Genomic DNA, 22,166 nt, shown 5'->3' on the forward strand with positions numbered 1-22,166 from the left:
GCTCCGCCGTGAGGGGCCGCTCTCGCGAGAACTCCAGGCCTGGATGAGAAACGGGTTTTCTTCATGTCCGAGTCAAAGATTTTTTTATTCTATTTCATTTACTCATATCAACGCCACATATATGTGCACTCTTATTACACACTTACACACACACACAATATATATATATATATATATATATATATATATATATATATATATATATATATATTTGATTAAAAAGATCGCAGTGCAAGCATCGCTGAAAAATCATAGATTGTTTAGTCAAAGATCAAAATGAGGCTAAGGTCAAACTTAGGTTTATATTAATTTTCTCGGGGTTATTTGACTTAAGGGGACTTTAAACCACAATAAAACCATAAACCTGTGTTTACATGAAAAATGTGATCTATTTTAGGTAAATCTTAACACGGGCATAGCTCATAACACATTTTCTAAAGAAATTAGAATGTTTAGGTACAAAGTGGGTAGTGACAAACATCTAGTCATCATCATCATCGTCGTCGTATCTGGAAATAGCTGACATAATTGTTTTTACGTTGTGCTTCTTTCAGGACATTCTGGCTAATATAATTGATCAAGCTGGATAAATATTTTTGGTTTTATTGGTTTCTAGTGATTTATTTGCAATGAGAAAAGAAAAAGTTTGACATTTAAACGAATTTGAAGAGGAACAACAATGTTTGACATTTCTTGCAGCGTACTGATTAGTCGCAGTTGTGTTAACTTTTTGCAGCGCTCAACTAACCACAGTGACCCCGCCCACTACAAAGACAAATACCGTCATCCAATTGGTTGTACGTATTGACGTTTTGACGCACGTTTCTCTCGTGAGCGCGGCAAAACAAGGCAGGGTTACAAGCTAACGAACAGGCTAAAATTCTAGTGTTTATTTGTGATTATTGTTCATTTGCAGGAGGCATGGCGTCTACGAGTAAAGTCCCGTTGCAGTCTCGGAATTTACCTTGGTGAGCAGAAAGCGCGTGTTTAATTACGCAAAGGTGCTTAGTGCTAGCTAGCTAGCATGCTAGTAGCTGAAGTGTTCACACTTGTGTCCCCCATCATAACTTTAACCTTTTACCGTTGCACAAACTCGTCAAACAGACCTTGTTAGGTTCGACAATAATGATTAAAATGGCAACGGAATCTACAGATTGGTTTTATTTGAGCTAATATGTTTGCTTTCTGTGCTGTCAAGCTTTAATCATTCAGTAAGTAGTTATTGTTTATAATATAACTGACGCACTTGTTTTGTATTTCAGGGTAGAAAAATACAGACCTCAAACCCTCGACGATTTAATTTCACACAAAGATATCCTGAGTACCCGTGAGTATCTGCAAGTAAAACACGTTGTTGTCTTCTTTCCTGAAGCTTCATCTGTGTAAAATAAATATTCACATCATAAAATTCTACTTTTAGTAACTAAAATCATGATAAAAATAAACGTTTCTCTGATTTCGTGTGTTTGAAATTATATTTTCATACTTATAAATGAGTTTATTTTTGTTAATAACTTATTTTATTACCTTCAGTCCAGAGGTTCATCAGCGAAGACAAGCTTCCCCACCTTTTGTTCTACGGTCCCCCTGGAACAGGCAAAACCTCCACGATCCTTGCCTGCGCCAGGCAGCTGTACAAGGATAAAGAGTTCAATTCCATGGTGCTGGAGGTAAACAAACACTTTCATGAGTGTTCAGGGCTTCTTCCTGTGCTGGAATGACCTCACGAGGGTTCGGAGATTGTTCAGAAACTTTGCTTTTTCTTTGCAGCTAAACGCGTCTGACGACAGAGGGATTGACGTTGTACGAGGTCCCATTCTGAGCTTTGCTAGTACCAGGACTATTTTTAAGTGGGTATAAACAAACTAAAAGGGCTTTTGGGACCCAGAACCTCTGAGATTTTGCAGGTACCTGTACGGCTGTCATCTTTTCTGTTCCTTCAGGAAAGGCTTCAAGTTGGTGATTCTGGACGAGGCCGATGCCATGACCCAGGATGCCCAGAATGCACTGCGCCGAGGTGAGCCATCTGTTCTCCAGGGCGCCGCCCACTGTGAGCCTCACAGCTGACTGAGCATCCTCATAATCTGGCTGCTTTTAAAATGGTGGATCTGCTTTCCAAAGCCAGATTTGTTTCCAAACGGATTCTTTTAGGAGTTTCAAACTGGGAGGAAATGGGAAAACATGTTTCCTGTTGCTGGTCGCTGTGGGTTTTGTTGCTGATTGCAATTTTACTCGTATTTAACTGAGGCATGCATAGAAAAGATGCTGTCAGACCCTGTCTTGCTTTAGAATATTTGATCCTTTTCATGTTTGGTTTAGAAATGCTGGCTGGTAGAACAAAAACCCACGGTGATGATTTGTGATTCTTATCAGAACTTTAAAATGTTTGCAATCATTTCCTACTGCAAGCAACACTTTCTGTTCGCTGCGTTAGTTTTAACGTCTCCTGCTTGTGCCGACCTCCTCTGTCGTAGTGATTGAGAAGTTCACAGAAAACACTCGATTCTGCCTCATCTGTAACTACCTGTCGAAGATCATCCCCGCTCTGCAGTCTCGCTGCACCAGGTTCCGCTTCGGCCCGCTCTCTCCCGACCAGATGGTCCCCCGACTGGAGCACGTTATCCAGCAGGAGAAGTAGGAACATTTCTTCTCTTTTCTTTTGCAGATTCGGTTTTTGCACCCAATCCTGGTCCTCTAGGGGCCCTGTCCAGCGTGTTTTAGTTGTTTCTCTGCTCCAACACACCTGATTCAATGCTTGAATCACCTGTTCAGCAGGTCGTTAAGCTCCGCAGAAGCTGCTGTGGTAAAACCTGCCCCAAAAATCACAGATGAGTTCATCTGAGGTGAAGTCAGAGTTCTGAGCTTCTTCTTCCACGTGAACATTTAAGTTCCCCTAATTATTGCAAACATTTGATTTAATGTAAGATACCAAAAATCACAAATGATCGTTTTATGCCATCGTGTTTTCAACGACTTTAAACATTTTTATTTTTTCTTTGCTTTCATGCAGACGCATGAAGTGCATGGATTGGAGAACTTTTCACACCTCAGAGCATTTAAACCTTCTCCAGGCCTTTTCCCAAGTCTTCCCATCAGAGTTGCTCCTTTAGGAAAGATTCTGGACTTGAATTTAGACTAAAGCGTTTCATTAAGAGATTTATATTTAGGTTTTAATCGGATGGATTGGAACTAATTTAAACTAAAAATTAACCGGATAACTTTTTTAACATGTGGCAGCGTTGAAGTGACTCCAGATGGAATGAAGGCCATTGTGACGTTATCATCTGGTGATATGAGAAGATCGCTCAACATTCTGCAGGTACGACTTAAATCTGCTTTCTTTCTGGCCCAGACGTTCATTTTCGATCGCCTGGAAGTAGGGATGCAACGATACCACTTTTTTCCCAAACCGATACGATACCGATACTTGGATCTGGGTACTCGTCGATACCGATTACCGATACTTCTACCACACAAAAAATGCAATGATTTGGAATACAGATTTTACTTTCTTCTCTGCTTTCAACAGGAAAAGACTGTGAGGAAGATAAAAAGTAAAATATATGAATGGAAATCATCACAAAACTAAAATATTAGGTGAACAGAAATGACAAGTTACAGTGAAGCCATTTTCAAACAACTGCATTGGTATCGGTTAACCTTTACCGATACTGGTATTGGTGCCGATACCAGTATCGTATCGGTGCATCCCTACCTGGAAGTGTTAAGTCGCCACAGCGTTCATCATCACATCAGTAGAGGGGTAAACTGGTGCTCTCTCTGGGATTTCAGAGCACCAGCATGGCGTACGGGAAGGTCACGGAGGACACGGTGTACACCTGTACGGGCCAGCCCCTTCGCTCAGACATCGCCAACATCCTGGACTGGTGCCTCAACAAAGACTTCAACACTGCTTACAACCGTATCCTTCACCACCACCTAATGTGTGGTGGTAGGGCTGCACAATATGTCGTAAATATATCGTTATCGCGATATCTGCATGCACGATATGCATATTGCAAAGAACAGATAAATATCGCAATGGTCAGCTCAAATGTTTGCTACACATGATGCGTTCTGTCAGATGGAGGCATGATGTTTTCTTAACAAATAAAAGAGCTTTTCACCCGTTTGGCCAGTCGGGTGGGTTCTCATGCGTTGGAGGCCCGCCCCCGAGGCGGACGGCACTTAATTTTGATGGTTGGCAAACGCCTGAGTCAGCTTAGTTCTGCTGATTTAGCCTTTCCCGGGATCCACCGATCGCCTTTTCTTTTTCCCTTTCCTCGCATCTTTTGCTTTTCTCATTTTTATGACTTTTTTTATTTCTTTGTTTTTGATTATTTTAGTTCCTGAGTTAAGTTTTTATTTATTGCAAATAGAGGTGCTGAAAAAAATCGATTCAAGTCTGAATCGGGATTCTTGTTTATAAAGATTCAGAATCGATCCACAAAGGTTCAGAATTGATTCCAAGAACTGAAATACTGAAACTGAAACTGGATGACCCGGTTCCGGTTGAGTGAACGCTGGCGCGTCTCGCTGCCGCTGCTCGCTGGCAAACAAACTTTTTGTATTTTTTTTTTCTTCTTTTTCACCCTGGTCACATCCCTGTGTCGGTGAAAACTCATTTTCACCTACCTGTTCAGCTTGCGTTCTGGTTGCACATCACCACCTCCCTGCTCCACTCCATAATGAGGTCCAGCAGGATTTCTGTGTGCCTCGCACTGGCCTGGATCATCCTGTCGCTCATTCTTCTGTCCGTGGATGGCCTTCTCCAGTACTCGGCGGCGGAGCTCTTCAACCTCCGCTTTCGCTACTCCGGATCTCCACCACCAGCTCTGTGCCTCTTCCCCGACATCACCTTCCAGCCTCGCCGTCGGTATATCCATCGGGGGTCCCGGCGGAACCTCCATCTCGACGGCTCCAAAGGAATACCCTCCTTCTGGTCCACGACTAGCCGGCGGCTACCCAGGAATACCTGCCGAGCTGCCGACTCCAGCGTGTTAGCCCGGCTGGCTAGTCGGACTAATGCTCCTGTCGCCAGGGACTTCCGCACTGCTAATTTTGGTCTTCTCAACATTCGCTCCCTCTCTGGTAAAGGACATCTCCTCCAAGATACCATCAGTGACCATAAGCTAGACTTTCTTTGTCTGAACGAAACATGGCAACAACCCAGCGATTTCTCACAACTCAATGACTGTACTCCTCCCGGATTTGTTTACCTCTCCAAACCCCGTGGGTCGGGCCGCGGCGGTGGTCTCGCGATACTGTATCGCGAGACTTGGAAGGTCCTTCCCGTAAACCTTCCTCCTCTCACCACTCTGGAATGCCTCGCCTGTCAACTCTCCGGCCCGACCCCCACAATAATTGTCACTGTTTATCGTCCCCCCAAGTTCAGCCCTGAGTTTTTAAATGAACTCTCTGCTCTTTTATCCCATCTGTCCGCCCTTTCCCCAAATGTAATTTTACTTGGTGATTTTAATATTCATATGGACAATATGGCCCTCCCCCTCAGCAAAGACTTCTCCTCATCTTTGGACAGCCTCAGTTTTCATCAATATGCCAATTTTCCCACTCACATTAAAGGTCACACCCTGGATTTAATCTGCTGCTCCGGCCTGACCCCCTCCAACTGCACAGCTGACCCGCTCCCTTTCACGGACCACTTCCTCATCTCCTTTTCTGTTCCCCTCCGTCTCTCCATCATCAAGTCACCACGTATCATTTCTTTTCGTAATATTAAGGACATTGATCTAGCCTCCCTGTCCTCCAGTTTTGCCACCCTGACCCCTAATTTGTCCTCTACTCCCGATGATCTTGTCATTCAGTACAATAACGGTCTGGTTTCTATCCTTAATTCATTTGCTCCCATCAAATCCCGCTCTGTATATTTTACTCGGTCTGCTCCATGGTTCACCCCTGCCCTTCGCTCCTTGAAAGCTACCAACCGGAGGCTTGAAAGACTCTACAAGAAAACCGGTCTCACCATCCATAAAGACTTATATTCTGCTCAGATTTCTCTCTACAAGGACTCCATCTCCCATGCCAAATCTCAGTATTACTCCGGTCTCATCTCGTCCAACTCCAGCAACACTAAAACATTATTTTCCATCATGAACAGCATTTTTCAGCCTCCCGACTCCTTACCCATCCATCTTTACTCTTCAGAAACCTGTAACTCTCTCCTTCAGTTTTTTAATGAGAAGGTCAATAGAATCCATCTCTCTTTACCTCATTCCTCCCCTCCCTCTCCTGATTTATTTGAACCCACCATTCCGTTCTCCTCCTTTGAACTTCCCCATCCCTCAGAAATATTAGATTACATCACCAAATCCAAACCTTCCACCTGTCAACTGGACCCTATTCCAACTGTTTTAGTTAAATCCTGCCTTTCTTCTCTGCTCCCTTTTATAACAGCCATTATTCATTCCTCACTATCCTCTGGTACGGTCCCATCCCTATTCAAATCCGCTTCAGTCAGCCCTATTCTAAAAAAACCTGGTTTAGATCCCAATGATTTCAATAACCTCCGTCCCATTTCCCATCTTCCCTTCATTTCCAAAGTCCTTGAGAAAACTGTTGCATCTCAGCTCCATTCACATCTCACCCGCAATAACCTTTATGAACAGTTTCAGTCTGGCTTCCGTCCCCACCACAGCACAGAAACAGCACTTATTAAGATCACTAACGACCTACTCATTGCTGCTGATTCTGGTTTAATCTCTATTCTTATTCTCCTCGATCTGAGTGCGGCCTTTGACACCATTTCTCATCCCATCCTCCTTAATAGACTCTATTCCTTAGGCATCACTCACACCCCCCTCCGCTGGTTTCAATCTTACATTACTGGCCGCACTCAGTTCATCCAGTTAAAATCCTTTACCTCAGAACCCTCCCCAGTCAAGTCAGGTGTGCCCCAGGGCTCTGTCCTGGGGCCCCTCCTCTTCATAGTATATCTCCTCCCTATCGGCAAAATCTTCCGCAAATTCAATATCCAGTTTCACTGCTTTGCAGATGACACCCAGCTCTACATTTCCAGTAAGCCCAACTCAACTCTCCCACCATCCTCCCTTACACTCTGCCTCTCTGAAATCAAATCATGGTTCACCTCTAATTTCCTCAAACTCAACGGCAATAAAACTGAACTTCTTCTAGTTGGCACTAACTCCACCCTCTCAACATCTGACAGCTTTTCTTTAACTATTGACAGTGCCACAGTCTCCCCCTCACCTCATGTCAAGAGTCTGGGTGTCATTCTCGACAGCTCCCTTTCTTTTCAGGCTCACATTAATAACTTAATTCGGACAGCATACTTCCATCTACGTTCCATAAACCGTCTTCGTCCCTCACTGACCCCTCACACTGCCGCCATTCTCGTCCACAGCCTCGTCACCTCCCGTCTCGACTATTGCAATTCACTTCTTTATGGTCTCCCCAACAAACTCCTTCATAAACTGCAACTGGTCCAGAATTCAGCAGCCCGTATTATCACCAGAACCCCTTCCTTTCACCACATCACGCCGGTTCTCCAGCAGCTCCACTGGCTCCCAGTTAAATTCAGGCCCATCTTCAAAATTCTCCTCCATACCTTCAAAGCAATCCACAACCTCTCTCCTCCATATATCTCAGACCTTATAAGTATTCACACCCCGTCCCGTTCACTCAGATCTTCTTCTTCCATCCATCTTGCGGTTCCTTCTGCCCGTCTCGCTACCATGGGGAGCAGAGCTTTCAGCCGCTCTGCTCCTCGACTCTGGAACTCACTTCCCCCAGACATCAGGAACATCGACAGTTTTACCCTTTTCCAATCAAAACTCAAAACACATATGTTTAAATCTGCCTACAACCTCTGATTTTATTGAAATGTTTCTCTCTGTTTTTTCTTCTTTGGGTTTTATTATTGTTTTATTGTATTTTATTACGTGTGTTGTGTAAAGTGACCTTGGGTGTCCTGAAAGGCGCTTTGAAATAAAATGTATTATTATTATTATTATTAAATATTTGGCACGTTACAGGTTTTGGTCTTTGTTAGGAGAGTCAGTACTCAGATTACTTTTGTGGTCCCATAAACTGGGATGATTTATGTTTGAATCTGCTGATAAGAGGGGACTAGAATGTCATTATTTCCATACTCAGAAATTTGAGATATTCTCATATTTTTTTCTAAGTTGATAAATGAGTACTCAGGATTACTCATGTATTTATTTTAAGTTACTGATAAATGAGAGAACACATTTTCCTTTGTAAGAAATCTGAGGCACTTTATTTAAACAGGTTGAGGACTCAAATGTTAAACTTGTTTCTACACATACTTGAAAAGTATTTGACCGTATTACTTTCAAAGCTACTGTTGGGCAACTAAAGATTCAGCGTTTCCCTTACATAGGCGTAGCCGTCGCGGGCCGCCATGGCTGAAATCCCAGCGCCACACCTACAAGATCCCGTTCTATAGAATTTTTTTGTTGCGCCGTTTCCCAAAGAAGCAGCGGGAGCTACTCTGTTGTTGCTTGTGTTCACAGCCGGTGGGTAGCGAGGAGGAGGAGGCAGGGCAGGGTGGTTACAGCTAGGGGGAGCGTTTCAGACGAGTATCCGGTACAGATAAAGCATTTTGACGAATACGAGCATGAAACGAGTAAAACTCGTAAAAATCTGTAATCGTGCTGAAGGAAAATCCTCATTGGGTAACTGCCTTCACGCTCTGATTGGCCAGTCAAATGGAGCACCCACCCCTCCCTACACACAAAACTCTGCAGCTGGGAGCTCAGTCCGTCCGCCCCATCCACGCACACACACACACACACACACACACAGACAGTAACGGATCTCTGTGATTGCTTCACTGTTGCTCACGTTTCTCCAGAGCTCCCTAGGTTTTCTTCAGCTCGCCTCTTTTTCGGTTTAATATTTAAAGTTACTTTTTTCGTAACGTACGTGGTGCATTTGACAAGACCGAGCTGAAAACGGCTCGTGCTGCGTCGGTCACTGCCTCCGCTCCGGTCGGGTTTTTTTAAATTATTCTCTCTCACACACCTTAATCAACATTGTTTTGTTTAAGTGTGTGTGGGGAAAACGCCAACAACGTTAGGAAAAAATCAGTTTAATCAAATTAAAATAAGATGGTTCTAGTATTTCCTAGTTCCTACTGCATGAGTTCAGATGCATTAATTCATGCACTTAAACATTAATGATCTGGTTTTACTGAAAAACTTGTTCTGTAATAGTTCCTTTACTATTGTGATCAAAAATATTTAATCTCAGTTCTGAGGCTGCTCTGTAAATAGTTTTCAAATAAACAATACACATATCAACTTCTGATCAATCCAAATCAATTTCAGATTTAAAATGTTTATTTATTTATTTAGCAGACGCTTTTATCCAAAGCGACTTACAGTTTATACCCTATAGGGCATGTTGTGATGTGTGGGGGAAACCCACGCATGCACGGGGAGAACACGCAACTCCACGCAGAAAGGCCGCAGCCGAGTTTCGAACCTGCAACCTTCGTGCTGCGAGGCAACAGTGCTAACCACTGCGCCACCATGCAGCTCAAAATAATGTATTGACGTAAACCACACCCACTAATTTACACACCCAATAATTCCTAGGGGAAACACTGAGATGTGTTATGTTTTACAAGGTAAGCAAAAATAAATGTTGCTTTTGGTCAAAAGATTGTTTCTGTTTACAGTTTTAGAATCGCTAGTTTACCTTGTACATTAGCATCTTTGGAGCACGACCAGTTTAAAGTCAAATAAAAACGTCCCGTAGCTTTAACTAACTTGTACAACAGAGTAGTTCATCCTGGAGCTGACACGCTTTAATACTGATTGTGAATCGATTCTGAATCGAATCGACACCCAGAGAATCGGAATCGAATCAAATGGTGAGTTGCTCGGAGATTCAAATCCCTAATTGCAAGTAATATCGTCATCGCCATATTAATCACTGTTCTGGAATATCGCAGGCTTTCCTAATATCGTGCGATGGTGAGTTGTCTAAAGCGGACATCCACCAGCCGTGTTTGTTGTTCTTTAACCGGCGTGTTACAGAAATCCTGCAGCTGAAGACTCTGAAGGGTCTGGCTCTACACGACATCCTCACTGAGGTGCATCTTCTCGTTCACAGAGGTGAGACATCTGGGGTGGCTGAGCGATTTAAAGAAATAAAACTTCCTGCTGGACATCGTCTCGTACAAAACTTCTTATGCCAACATGGATTTTGTTCTCCTCCTCTTCCTAGTGGACTTCCCTCCAGCTATCCGGATCACCCTGCTCACCAAGTTGGCCGACATCGAGTGAGTGCGACGCTTATTCCATCTCGAGAAATAAATGGCTCATCTAACGTTTCGTCTTCATCAGGCATCGGCTGGCGTCGGGAACCAACGAGAAGATCCAGCTAAGCTCCATGGTTGCGGCGTTCCAGGCAGTCCGAGACCTGGTGGTCAGTGAAGCCTCCTAAGAGAAAAGCGGTGTTCCGTTCTTTTCCACAACAAAAGGAGAACGAATCGTGAAAACCTCAAAGTTCCTGAATTCTCGCTGGAGAAGTGTGTTGTGCTGACCAGGAGGATGAACGGGTCCAGGTCTCTGCTGCATGTGCCCCCACCGCGATGACTTCACTGTGCAGCACGTGGTCCGGGGCAACGCCCGAAAATAAAGCTCTGCAGCATGTAAATGTGTGTTTATCTGTTTAATAAAACCTTTTTAAATAGAAGTCCAGTTTCTATTATTGAATGTTAACAAGTGCAAATAAAGCAAAACTGTACCTGCGCTTAAAATGAACACAAATCAGAAATTATATACACCTATTTACAGAATAAATTAGTGTATAAAATTGCATTATTCAAGTCCTAAATGTGAGTGTGTGCCTCGTTAAAGTGGTAGTGCAATAAATGAATCCTTAGTGCGTCGAAAGCGGATTACAAAGCTAGCTGGTTTCCTGCCCGTTAGTGAACGTCCTTCATTAGAAACAGAAGAGGTAGAAAAACAGCAGCAGGTTCGTTAACTCTCCCAGTCCTCTTCGTCTGAGGAGCAGCAGGCTCTGAGGCGTTCTGGGATGTTTCTGTAGGTGAGGTACTCCAGGATCCTCCGGGGGAGCGGCAGTGCCTCCATCTGGTGCGTGGACACGGAGTGGCGCAGAGTGGATCTACACAGGTGGCACAAGCTGGGCACGGTCCTGGGAGGCCTCCAGAACCTCACGTGGCCGTCCCTGGTTCTGCAGGAGAAGAGCGGGATTTCCTTTAAATGTATTTTTACGTTCACAAATACCTTCTAAATAAATACTCTAACTTTAAGTGTCTGACTATCTGAGTTAAACTAATTTGTCTTTTGTGCATCGACCAACATTTGTGACATTTTAGCATGAAAATAAGGTGGAAAACGTCCAGATTTCGACTCATGACAATCGGCAGTACATATTGGTATCGGCTCACTGTGTCTTGTACATAACGGTATCGGCTCACCACGTCTCGTACATATCGGTATCGGCTCACCGCGTCTTGTACATATCGGTATCGGCTCAACGCGTCCCCTACATATTGGTATCGGTTCACCGCGTCCCCTACATATTGGTATCGGCTCACCGCGTCTTGTACATATCGGTATCTGTTCACCGCGTCCCCTACATATCGGTATCGGCTCACCGCGTCTTGTACATATCGGTATCTGTTCACCGCGTCCCCTACATATCGGTATCGGCTCACCGCGTCTTGTACATATCGGTATCTGTTCACCGCGTCCCCTACATATTGGTATCGGCTCACCGCGTCCCCTACATATCGGTATCGGCCCACCGCGTCTCGTACATATTGGTATCGGCTCACCGCGTCCCCTACATAACGGTATCGGCTCACCGCGTCTCCTACATAACGGTATCGGCTCACCGCGTCTCCTACATAACGGTATCGGCTCACCGCGTCTCCTACATAACGGTATCGGCTCACCGCGTCTCCTACATAACGGTATCGGCTCACCGCGTCTCCTACATAACGGTATCGGCTCACCGCGTCCCCTACACATTGGTATCGGCTCACCGCGTCCCCTACATATTGGTATCGGCTCACCGCGTCCCCTACACATCGGTATCGGCTCACCATGTCTTGTACATATCGGTACAAAAACCAACATTTGTCGATCTCTAGTACAGATCCTGCAGAAATGATTATCATGAAAAATCTGAGCATTTCAAATTTTCATCAAGCTTCCACTGAAAATATGATGATATAAAATGTATCTATGAGCTACATTATCACTGCTGTGGAACAGTAACACAGTCCAAGTTCAAGTAGTGGAGGACTTCTTTTACCCGGTAGCTATCACGCCCCCTTGTGGATGGTAGTTGCAGCAGAGTCCGTTAGAGTCCCGGCCCCGCTTTGTCTGCATCGTCATGCGTCTCTCTCCAGGCTCCCAGACCCTCAGAGCTCTGCAGAAGCAACACACCTGCCTGGAACCGCTGAACCAGTCAGACAAATATCTCAGAAACCGTCACTCACCTGTCATCAGTCACAATGGCTAAATGCAGCCCGTTGGGGGAGAACTGTATCGCTGAGATCTGGTTTTGCCCGTAGTCGTCGAAGTAGTCTCTGTGGATGAAGGTCAAAGGTCGGTAACAACACGAAGTAAATGTGGAGCAAAGAGATCAGGATGGCCTCAGGTGCTGCAGGAAGATTCAGTCATACAGCAAACGTACGCCAGCGTGGCCAGTTTCTCCGCGGTGTACGGGTCCCAGAGGTCAATCCACCAGCTGGAGCCGCTGAAGGCCGCCGTGGCCAGGACCGCCCCGTCCGGAGAGAAGTCACAGGAGGACAGGAGACACAGCTGCTTCTGGTTCGCCCCCATCAGGTTCCTGATGAACGTATACGAGCGGAGACTCCACAGACACACCATCTGGCGAGGGTGGCATCACACAGGGTTAAGAACCGGCACACTTTTGGAAAATTACTGTGAGCGTGCTCAGGTTATTATCTAAAGTTGCTATGCTAGAAAAAAAAAAACAGGAAATACCGGTAATTTGATTCTCAGGGAGGTTCTGGCTTCGTCAGCGGGACAAACTAAGCATGAAAACTGTTTCTGTGACCATAAAGTCCGGTTCTACTAAAGCTGCAGCTGAGAACGAGTCAAATTAGCACGTTCCTGTTGCTCCACGGGGAACGTCTGACCCAAAACACACCAGGAGCAGATGGAGATTATGTTAGCGCTCCATGTTTAAAAGCTGGGTCAAAGGGAGTTTCTGTAATCCAGGGCCTTCAAGCTAGGTGTAACTTTATAGTCAGACAAAAAAACCTGCAAAAGGGTTTGTTTTGTTGCGTGTAATTGTCTCCTTTTCCTTCAGTATGGCGTACAGAACATCCACAGGTCTCAGGACAACACCGTTAATCATCAGATCAGATAAAAAACCATCAGGTTTCGTTTAAAAACCCATCAGACGCCTGAACGCCGTCAGAATAAAAAGGTCACAGGAAAAACTCAAGCATCCTGCAGGTGGCGCTGGAGAAAGTGTTCAGGCTTCTGAAGCCTTCACTTGGAGGAGGGCTTCGAGTGCACGGTGCACAAGTGTGCTAATTATTTATGAACTGGGACAGGAAGCATTGCGTCATCGACCACAACGCATGCTGGTCGCTGCTTATGCCACTTAAAAAAATCTTTACCAATTAAAACATTCTGAGCATGAACAAATATCATTAAAAGTCTTAAAATGAAAACACATTTTCAGAAAAGGCACGCAAGCCTTCACCTTCTTCTCAAACTTCCCACGCAGCAGCGACTGTGGGCAACACCCTCAAATCTGTACTGATGCAGACTTGGGGAAAGTGTGGATCCGGGTCACCTTCCGGAGGAGCCGGGTCACCTTCCACACTCGAGAATTGGGACGCCCTACGCATTTGCACATCTGGCCAGGAACGCGCAATTGAAGGGCACAGGGGTGGAAGTGTGAGTATTTGGGCCCAACACAGTGAATTTAATCTTGAATCATACAAATGTCTGTATTTACGAACCTCTGCCATACTAGTTCTTGCCGGTCCGCCATGTTTTTCCACGTCCGACCGTCCGCGTGGTTAGAAAATTTCCTAGGTGCGGAAAGTTTGGGCCGTGCGGAGGCGTGGTGGAGGGGCGTGGTTGTTAAAATGATGCAATTTTGCCGCGCGGAGCCGTGCGAACCTCGCGGACGCGTCAAGCATAAACCAAGCTTTAGGTTACATTCGCTACTCGCGTGTGTATTCAGTGCAGTGTGTATGCGCGCCGTTTATTTCGGTCCGGGTGAAACATGACCCCGGGCGATTGCAAAGCCATGAATTAATTAAACATGAATCAAACGAAGCTTCGAGGCAGAGAATCTGACTCGAGGATCTTTTGTACTCTAATTATTCGAGATACTTGAGGAATCGTTTCAGCCCTAGCCTGAATGTTACGCGGTGCTACTGTCGCACGCTGATGACATATTCAGACAACCGCTTGGTTGTGACCAGTCGGGGGGGGGGGGCTTCTCTTTCCTTCTGCTGGTGTGAAGCACTTCTCCACAGACTTCTGGAATACGTTCTTAACAGTTGGAAAAATGTACAGGTCTTTTTCACAGAGAAACCATTTAATACTTGTTCTTTTTTCATTAAAAAAACCTGTCTCTTCTACAAAGTAAATTACCATTCACGGCTCCGCCCAGATTGGCTTGGGACCGCCCACAGACAGGCTGTATTGATTTTGCAGCCAGGAGAGAGTAGAGCACATCTTGGCTAGTAGAAGCTAACCATTAGCAACTTGGTGGAAGACGTTCAGGTTTCTTATTTAGAGATAAAACATCATGGTTGCATTATTCCCAAGAGCTATACTAGAATACTAGACCACAGCTGATTTATAGAAAAGAAAACAAGACCTTTAAATAAAGTATATAAAATTAATAACACACCAGACAACAGCGACACCTGCAGGATGCATCTCTCCAAGGCGCTTCTACCAGAGTCTGTTTGGTCCGATGGGTTTTGGAATGAAACCTGATCTCTGACCATGTTCTCCTGACACCAGAGGAAGTCCAGAAGTCTACATCGTCCCTCAGTTTCAAAACATAATATGAAATAAGTAATCTGACGCAGAACCGGCTGCTTTTTGCCCCTAAATGGATTTCAAAACAAAACCATCAAGACGAAGATAAAAGGAGACGTCTGAGACACTTTGAATTGAAAGACGTGCAGAAAACTACATTTATACATAGCATCCCTCGGGATCATTAGTACGCTAATCTCCTTTGCTGCAGTGTTTGGAATGGACCCGAGCATAACGTGGTTTGGAATGAAGAAGAAAAAAAAAGCACTCACTCTGTCAAACCTTCCGACGGACGCGATCATGCTGCAGTCAGACGAGACGCTGCAGCAGCTGATCCAGTCTTTATGGCCAGAAAGAACCTGAACCTTTTTACCTGAAGCAAAAGAAAACGTAGAAGTTATTCGTTTCCAGAGAAGAAGGGAACATGAGTCACAAATATGAGCGTGTGCAGGCTTGGGCCCAAAACAGCCAGAGAGAACCAATAAAGGACGGACAGTCAGACCGCTGCACTTACAGGGAGTGCAGAATTATTAGGCAAATGAGTATTTTGCCCACATCATCCTCTTCATGCATGTTGTCTTACTCCTAGCTGTATAGGCCGGAAAGCCTACTACCAATTAAGCATATTAGGTGATGTGCATCTCTGTAATGAGAAGGGGTGTGGTCTAATGACATCAACACCCTATATCAGGTGTGCATAATTATTAGGCAACTTCCTTTCCTTTGGCAGAATGGGTCAAAAGAAGGACTTGACAGGCTCAGAAAGGTCAAAAATAGTGAGATATCTTGCAGAGGGATGCAGCAGTCTTAAAACTGCAAAGCTTCTGAAGCGTGATCATCGAACAATCAAGCGTTTCATTCAAAACAGTCAACAGGGTCGCAAGAAGCGTGTGGGCAAACCAAGGCGCAAAATAACTGCCCATGAAGTGAGAAAAGTCAAGCGTGCAGCTGCCAAGATGCCACTTGCCACCAGTTTGGCCGTATTTCAGAGCTGCAGCATCACTGGAGTGCCCAAAAGCACAAGGTGTGCAACACTCAGAGACATGGCCAAGGTAAGAAAGGCTGAAAGACGACCACCACTGAACAAGACACACAAGCTGAAACGTCAAGACTGGGCCAAGAAATACCTCCAGACTGATGTTTCTAAGGTTTTATGGACTGATGGAATGAGAGTGAGTCTTGATGGGCCAGATGGACGGGCCCGTGGCTGGACTGGTAAAGGGCAGAGAGCTCCAGTCCCACTCAGACGCCAGCAAGGTGGAGGTGGAGTACTGGTTTGAGCTGATATCATCAAAGATGAGCTTGTGGGGCCTTTTCGGGTCGAGGATGGAGTCGAGCTCAACTCCCAGTCCTACTGCCAGTTTCTGGAAGACACCTTCTTCAAGCAGTGGTACAGGAAGAAGTCTGCATCCTTCAAGAAAAACATGATGTTCATGCAGGACAACGCTCCATCACACGCGTCCAAGTACTCCACAGCGTGGCTGGCAAGAAAGGGTCTAAAAGAAGAAAAACTAATGACATGGCCTCCTTGTTCACCTGATCTGAACCCCATTGAGAACCTGTGGTCCATCATCACATGTGAGATTTACAAGGAGGGAAAACGGTACACCTCTCTGAACCGTGTCTGGGAGGCTGTGGTCGCTGCTGCACGCAATGTTGATGGTGAACAGATCAAAACACTGACAGAGTCCATCGATGGCCGGCTTTTGAGTGTCCTTGCAAAGAAAGGTGGCTATGCTGGTCGCTGATTTGTTTTTGAATGTCAGAAATGTATATTTGGGAATGTGGAGATGTTATACTGGTTTCACTGGTAAAAATAAATAATTGAAATGGGTATATATTTGTTTTTTGTTAAGTTGCCTAATAATTATGCACAGTAATAGTCACCTGCACACAGATATCCCCCTAAAACAGCTAAAAGTAAAAACTACTTCCAAAAACATTCAGCTTTGACATTAATGAGTTGTTTGGGTTCATTGAGAACACGGTTGTTGTTCAATAATAAAATTATTCCTCAGAAATACAACTTGCCTAATAATTCTGCACTCCCTGTAGAGTCAAGTAGTGAAGAATGCTTCCTGAAATGTGTTTTCTTAGACCCGACCACCAGGAGATGAAGCCCGATAAGAAGCGTTAATGTTGGACTCGACTCGTTTTCACTATTAAACCAAAGTTTTTAGTTTTAAACGTGTTTTTTTGTTGTTTAAGTCATTTATGGACGGCTGTGAACGGTTTTAAGAGTCGTCGTGTGTGGTGACGTCTTGCTTTATTTCTATGAAGTGCGAAGATTACCATCACAGTCACATGACCAAGCAATTACACACGGATCCACAAACAGAAACGAGGTGGAGAAAATACATCATCCCAGTTCGAATCATCGCACCGATAACGGTACGTTAAAAAAGGACCAACATCGGCCGATATTGATGCCGACACATCGTGCATCCCAACTGAAAACACTTGATGTTATCCCTCATCTTGATGTTTTACCAAGTCAAAAGACTCCTCCCACTCACTCAGCTGCGTGTGTACCTTTGTGAGCCAAGTCCCAGATCCTCAAAGTCTTGTCCCGAGAGGACGATATGAGCGTCAGGGACCCGTTCTGAGGAAAAACCAGGTCCCTGACCACTCCCTCGTGTCCATGCAGATCAAACACAGCACTGCCTGCAGGCCACAAGAAAGAAGTTAAGGCTGATTCTAATATTTCCTCAAAACGACAACCATCAATGGCCGACCTGTCAACACGTTCCAGATCTTGATCACCCCATTCTCCAGGCCGGTGGCCAGAAGAAGGATGTTTTTCCCTTTTGATGCCGTTTTAGCCAGATGAGCCGATTTGGGAGGCCTGGGTCCGAAGGCGAGTCCCCACACCGGGTGACCGCAGCTGAAGCTCTTGTCCCCTCTGTCGGTCTCTCCATCCTGACCCTCTCTGTTGGTGAGAGCAGCATCAAGCATGCAGATACTGAATGTGGGCGGAGGTTCAGCTGGTGGTGAAGTGCTGCTGCTGCTGCTGATAACACCGTAGTGGGAGAGCGTGACTCTTTCTGCTGCTGCTGTTTGTTTTTTTGTTCCGTTCAAATGAAAAAAGCCAAGGAGCTAATAACACCCACTTAGGCTGCTCCACATCAACACAGCGACTGTCATCTCAGCTTTCACCGCCAGGCTGCTGTCGTCATGAAAACAAGGACGGATCCAAACTTGGCAGCAAATTGAAAATGAACAGATGTGTGTACTCGTTCTCTCTGTCACACATTTGATGAGGCTTGGTGCAATTTCTATGAATAATGATGATGATGTGGGGAAAAGTTTGCATATGTTGGGGCGCCATTCAAACAGGAAGTGTGCTCATTTTCCTCATGAAGGAAATTCTAAATGTAGGTTCGTAGAGATTATTTTTACAGTTTAAATAGAAAAACTTAAAATTAGTAAGATTTTAAAACAACTTTTGTCAGACAACTGCTGTTGGTTAATAGCCAATGCTTAGGCAGGACTATTATGGGGTAGAGTTTAGGAAGTAAGGCAAATCAATAAGGATTGCTTTAAAGTGCAAGTCACCCCCTACCAGAGTATTACACAACTCCCACGTCCTGGTTGGAAAATGCAACAAATGCTGTTGCCTAGCAGACCGAGAGGGCGGAGCCACTAACAAACACACACACACACACAGGCTCACAATGACATTGTGACATCATATGGTACCAGCTAAAGTTCTAGAGTACTTCTTAGCCAATAGCGGTGGCAGATTTAAATTCAAATACAGTGCAGAGGTTTTACCTGACAACGGCACAACACTGACAGATTTAGGCAGAAAATTAAAATTTCAACTAAAATGCACTAAAGCGCAAAACTATTGACTACACGTGTCTGCAGCACGATTAGACACACATTTATATAGTTTATCACAGAAAAAAGTTGATTTGGGGTGACTTGCTCTTTAAAAACAAAAATGTTAGAATAACGTAAAGCAATACAATTAATTAAAGACCAATTTAAGATGTTATGATCAATTATAAATAGACAGATACTGTGATTTGTTTCTGAAAATATGTTTTTTCTGTAAATCGGTTTTTGCGTATAATTTTCTACAACTTTTTAAATTTCGGCCGACACACCTCTTTAGTACAGACTATTTAAAATCAGGCAGAACTGCGGGCAGCCTGGTGCTGCAGCCAATTTTTTAAAAATACATATTTATATTCTTGAAAAAACTTATGCTTTAAATTTTTATCGTCAACCGACAAATATTTATTTTTGTCCATTTTATATTTAATACTTGATCGGTTTATTGATTTGTTTGATTAACTGGTTCAATGCTTGATTTTACAACTATCCCGTGCAAACATGTAAGATTCAGAAATGTTGAGCGTCCGCTGACATTTAAGCATTGAAATGAGGCGTAAAGCGAGATGTCAGAGGTGGAAATCGGCCGCAGAAACCAGCAGCAGCTCATATCTGACAGCGACTGACCTCTACTGCATCGGTATCAGCAATACAAAAGCCCACAGCGGTCCTTCTCTAATTCAAATGACAGTTAAAGTATATCCAGTCACTCACGTGTCAACTTGTTTTATTTTATTATTGTTGTTGTTTGAACACCCAAGGTGACTTTGTCGAGGCTGTCTATGAACAGAAACTGCAATCGTGACGCTGTAATTCAATACTTTCTAATTTTAGCTAAAAAGCTCAGAATTCCCACGGGACCTGAATGCGTCACGGGGACTACAGGTAAACCTACTCGGAGTCGAGGGGCCAGGCGACCACCCACACGATCCCGTGTCCCATCGACCAGGCGAACCAAGCTCCGTCCGGGGAGAAGTCCACGCTCCAGGTCTCACATCCCGCCAGGTCCAGGAGGGACGGGGGGCGCCTGGTCTTCAGCTCCAGGAGGAGAGGAGGCTCCGGGGCTGAGGGGACATGTTTGACACTCTGATAGCAAACAGCGGCTCGCTTCGACATGTTTCACCTCCACTTGTGTCCCCGCGACACCAGACACACTCCTCGGTCACAAACCCAACTTACAGGCGGGCTGGAGCTCCGCGCTGCTTCCACTCTCGGAGCACATCTTCCCCTCAAAACGACCCGAGTCCCGAACTCATCCTCCCGCGTCCGTTCGCATTTCCGGTCCGTCCCACGCAGAGACGCGATCCGCGTTCCTGAGATCAGGTGTTCGCGAGGTGGAAATTTCACCAGAAAAACGACACGTTCAACCTGCCTGAGTCACTTTGGACCGTTGGTCTGCTACGTTGCCCGACGTGGTCACGTTTTTTTTCTGCCCGTTACGTAACCATGTACGCCCTGACCACGCCCCCATGAGATCGGAAACGTGAACAATCTCCTGGTTCCACCCAAGCTGTTTGATGGTATCCAGAGCAGGCGACATCAGGAAGAATCCATCTACAAAATACTTATTTTTGTAAAGAAATGTGAAGTTTTCCAGCTGATTCAAATGTAGAAAAACTGCAGCAGAAGTGAGAGAGTTGGAAACAGTCTAGAGTCAAGCCCGATCAGTGTGAACAAGCAGCAAACCCAAAATAACTCTGTATTCTTCTGGTCTCATAACTCAATGGTCGATACAAAACTTGTTAGATTTTTTGCACTAAATCCCTCCAACATAAAACTATTTCAGCAGATTTATTATCCAGTTTCAGTACCTTCCAGAATGAGCCATTTCTCCCCCTCTCTGGTCATGAATGACAATCGTGGACCTGCCCACTCCCGCTGATTTGTTCCAGTCACATGACCCTGTGTTGCGTTTGCACGTGAACTGACCCCGCTCTGACTGGTACCTGCACCCACTTGTCTCCCTATATTATTATCATTTCATTGTGTTTATTTAATTCTAATTTTTGTTTATCATTTATTTTTCTGGCACCAAGTACCACAACAATGTCCTAATGTTGTTACTCTTGATTTTGATGGATATAGATATAAAATGTATATAAAACATTTGCTTTCCTGAATCTTTATTAAAATATAAATACTATTTTCCAGGGAGAATTGCACATTCCAGTTGTCAACATTAATACATCTGAAAATTAACATTCAGCTGAGATTTTGAATTGAATCTGTTATTAATAAATAATTAAATTTACCGAAAAGGCTGCAAGTTTGCAAAATGAGCAAATGTAATGGTGCACCACTGAAACCAAGGATGCACTTATTTACACGTTTGTTTTAGAAGAAGAAAATATCATTTCTATAGCGCCTCTCAAGATGAAAAATCACGAGGCGCTTCACAAAAACAAAAAATGGAAAAATATATAAAAGAATTTAGAAAATGGTAATAAATATATTTAAAATGAGCAAAAATACAATGAGGTTGTAGAGCTACATGGAAGATGGTCTCTGAAAACAACAGCTAGGCCTCCACCACGACCAGAACCCCGAGGCTGGCTAAGAAAAGAATAACCACTCGGGCAGAGTTCAGTCAGACCAGAATAATCAGATGTTTGCTGCCAAACTTCAGTCAGAAACAGAAAATCCAGGTTTTTAGAGAGAATTAGATCATTGAGCAGGAAGGACTTATTGTTAACAGAGCGGGTGTTTAATAGAGCCATGCTGAGTGAGGTGGAGGAATCAGAAACTACAGAAACAGCTGGAGTTAGTGGACGTAGATTAGCAGGGTTAGATCCACGGTGTTTATAAAAACCACTTATGGAGGGAACAGGAGGAGAAACCACTGAGGAATGAGGATAAACCGACCTTAAAAACTTGGACGGATGAACCGCGTCCCAATGCGGCCTGGCGGGAATGCTGAAGTGGCGCTCAGGTCACCAAACAAAGGACAAGAAGCTAGAAGATCACGCCGATGTTTACCAGATAAACCACGCTTTAAGAGAAGTCTTATTCTCACCTGGATTCCTGCTCGTTTACCTCTTTTCCTCCGACGTTTTCCCGGGACCGGATAAACATCGCTGGAGGCACCCTGGCTGGGATCGTCGTTTGGCTCCGGGCCGGTACGCCACTCAGGTAAACAAACAGGAAGGTACGTCCTCGGTGCATCTCGGGCGATCGTGAACGAACGGAAGGACAAATGAGTCTGGCGATCATAGGAGATGGTAGCAGGGACACTACTGAAGAGGATCGCAGACAGGAGCAAGGTGGAAAAGAGGAGGTTAGTGGAGAAAAGTTTGAAAAAGT

The 22,166-nt window shown here is 44.7% G+C and overlaps 2 protein-coding genes across 3 annotated transcripts; one reads left to right on the top strand and one right to left on the bottom strand.

The window, feature by feature from the left end:
- The first annotated feature begins 585 nt into the window (after window positions 1-585).
- Window positions 586-10,707, top strand: rfc5 (replication factor C (activator 1) 5). Its single transcript, XM_015960536.3, has 11 exons — window positions 586-968; window positions 1,263-1,327; window positions 1,534-1,670; window positions 1,771-1,850; window positions 1,944-2,017; window positions 2,475-2,634; window positions 3,238-3,319; window positions 3,793-3,922; window positions 10,047-10,124; window positions 10,237-10,291; window positions 10,356-10,707. The coding sequence occupies exons 1-11, from the start codon at window positions 922-924 to the stop codon at window positions 10,453-10,455; spliced, it is 1,008 nt and encodes a 335-aa protein (XP_015816022.1). The 5' UTR covers window positions 586-921; the 3' UTR covers window positions 10,456-10,707.
- Window positions 10,665-20,316, bottom strand: wsb2 (WD repeat and SOCS box containing 2). Of its 2 annotated transcripts, XM_015960535.3 has the most exons (9): window positions 20,046-20,314; window positions 19,762-19,930; window positions 17,762-17,955; window positions 17,559-17,690; window positions 15,299-15,399; window positions 12,682-12,878; window positions 12,485-12,574; window positions 12,298-12,414; window positions 10,665-11,208 (listed from the first exon to the last, which is right to left on the bottom strand). In XM_015960535.3, the coding sequence occupies exons 1-9, from the start codon at window positions 20,086-20,088 to the stop codon at window positions 10,995-10,997; spliced, it is 1,257 nt and encodes a 418-aa protein (XP_015816021.1). In that variant the 5' UTR covers window positions 20,089-20,314; the 3' UTR covers window positions 10,665-10,994. The 2 variants fall into 2 exon arrangements, with proteins under 2 accessions (XP_015816021.1, XP_015816020.1); XM_015960534.3 differs by having other exon boundaries at window positions 19,762-20,316.
- Between the last annotated feature and the right edge of the window lie 1,850 nt (window positions 20,317-22,166).

This window comes from Nothobranchius furzeri, chromosome 10 (genome assembly GCF_043380555.1).
Source record: "Nothobranchius furzeri strain GRZ-AD chromosome 10, NfurGRZ-RIMD1, whole genome shotgun sequence".
Lineage (NCBI taxonomy): Eukaryota > Metazoa > Chordata > Actinopteri > Cyprinodontiformes > Nothobranchiidae > Nothobranchius > Nothobranchius furzeri.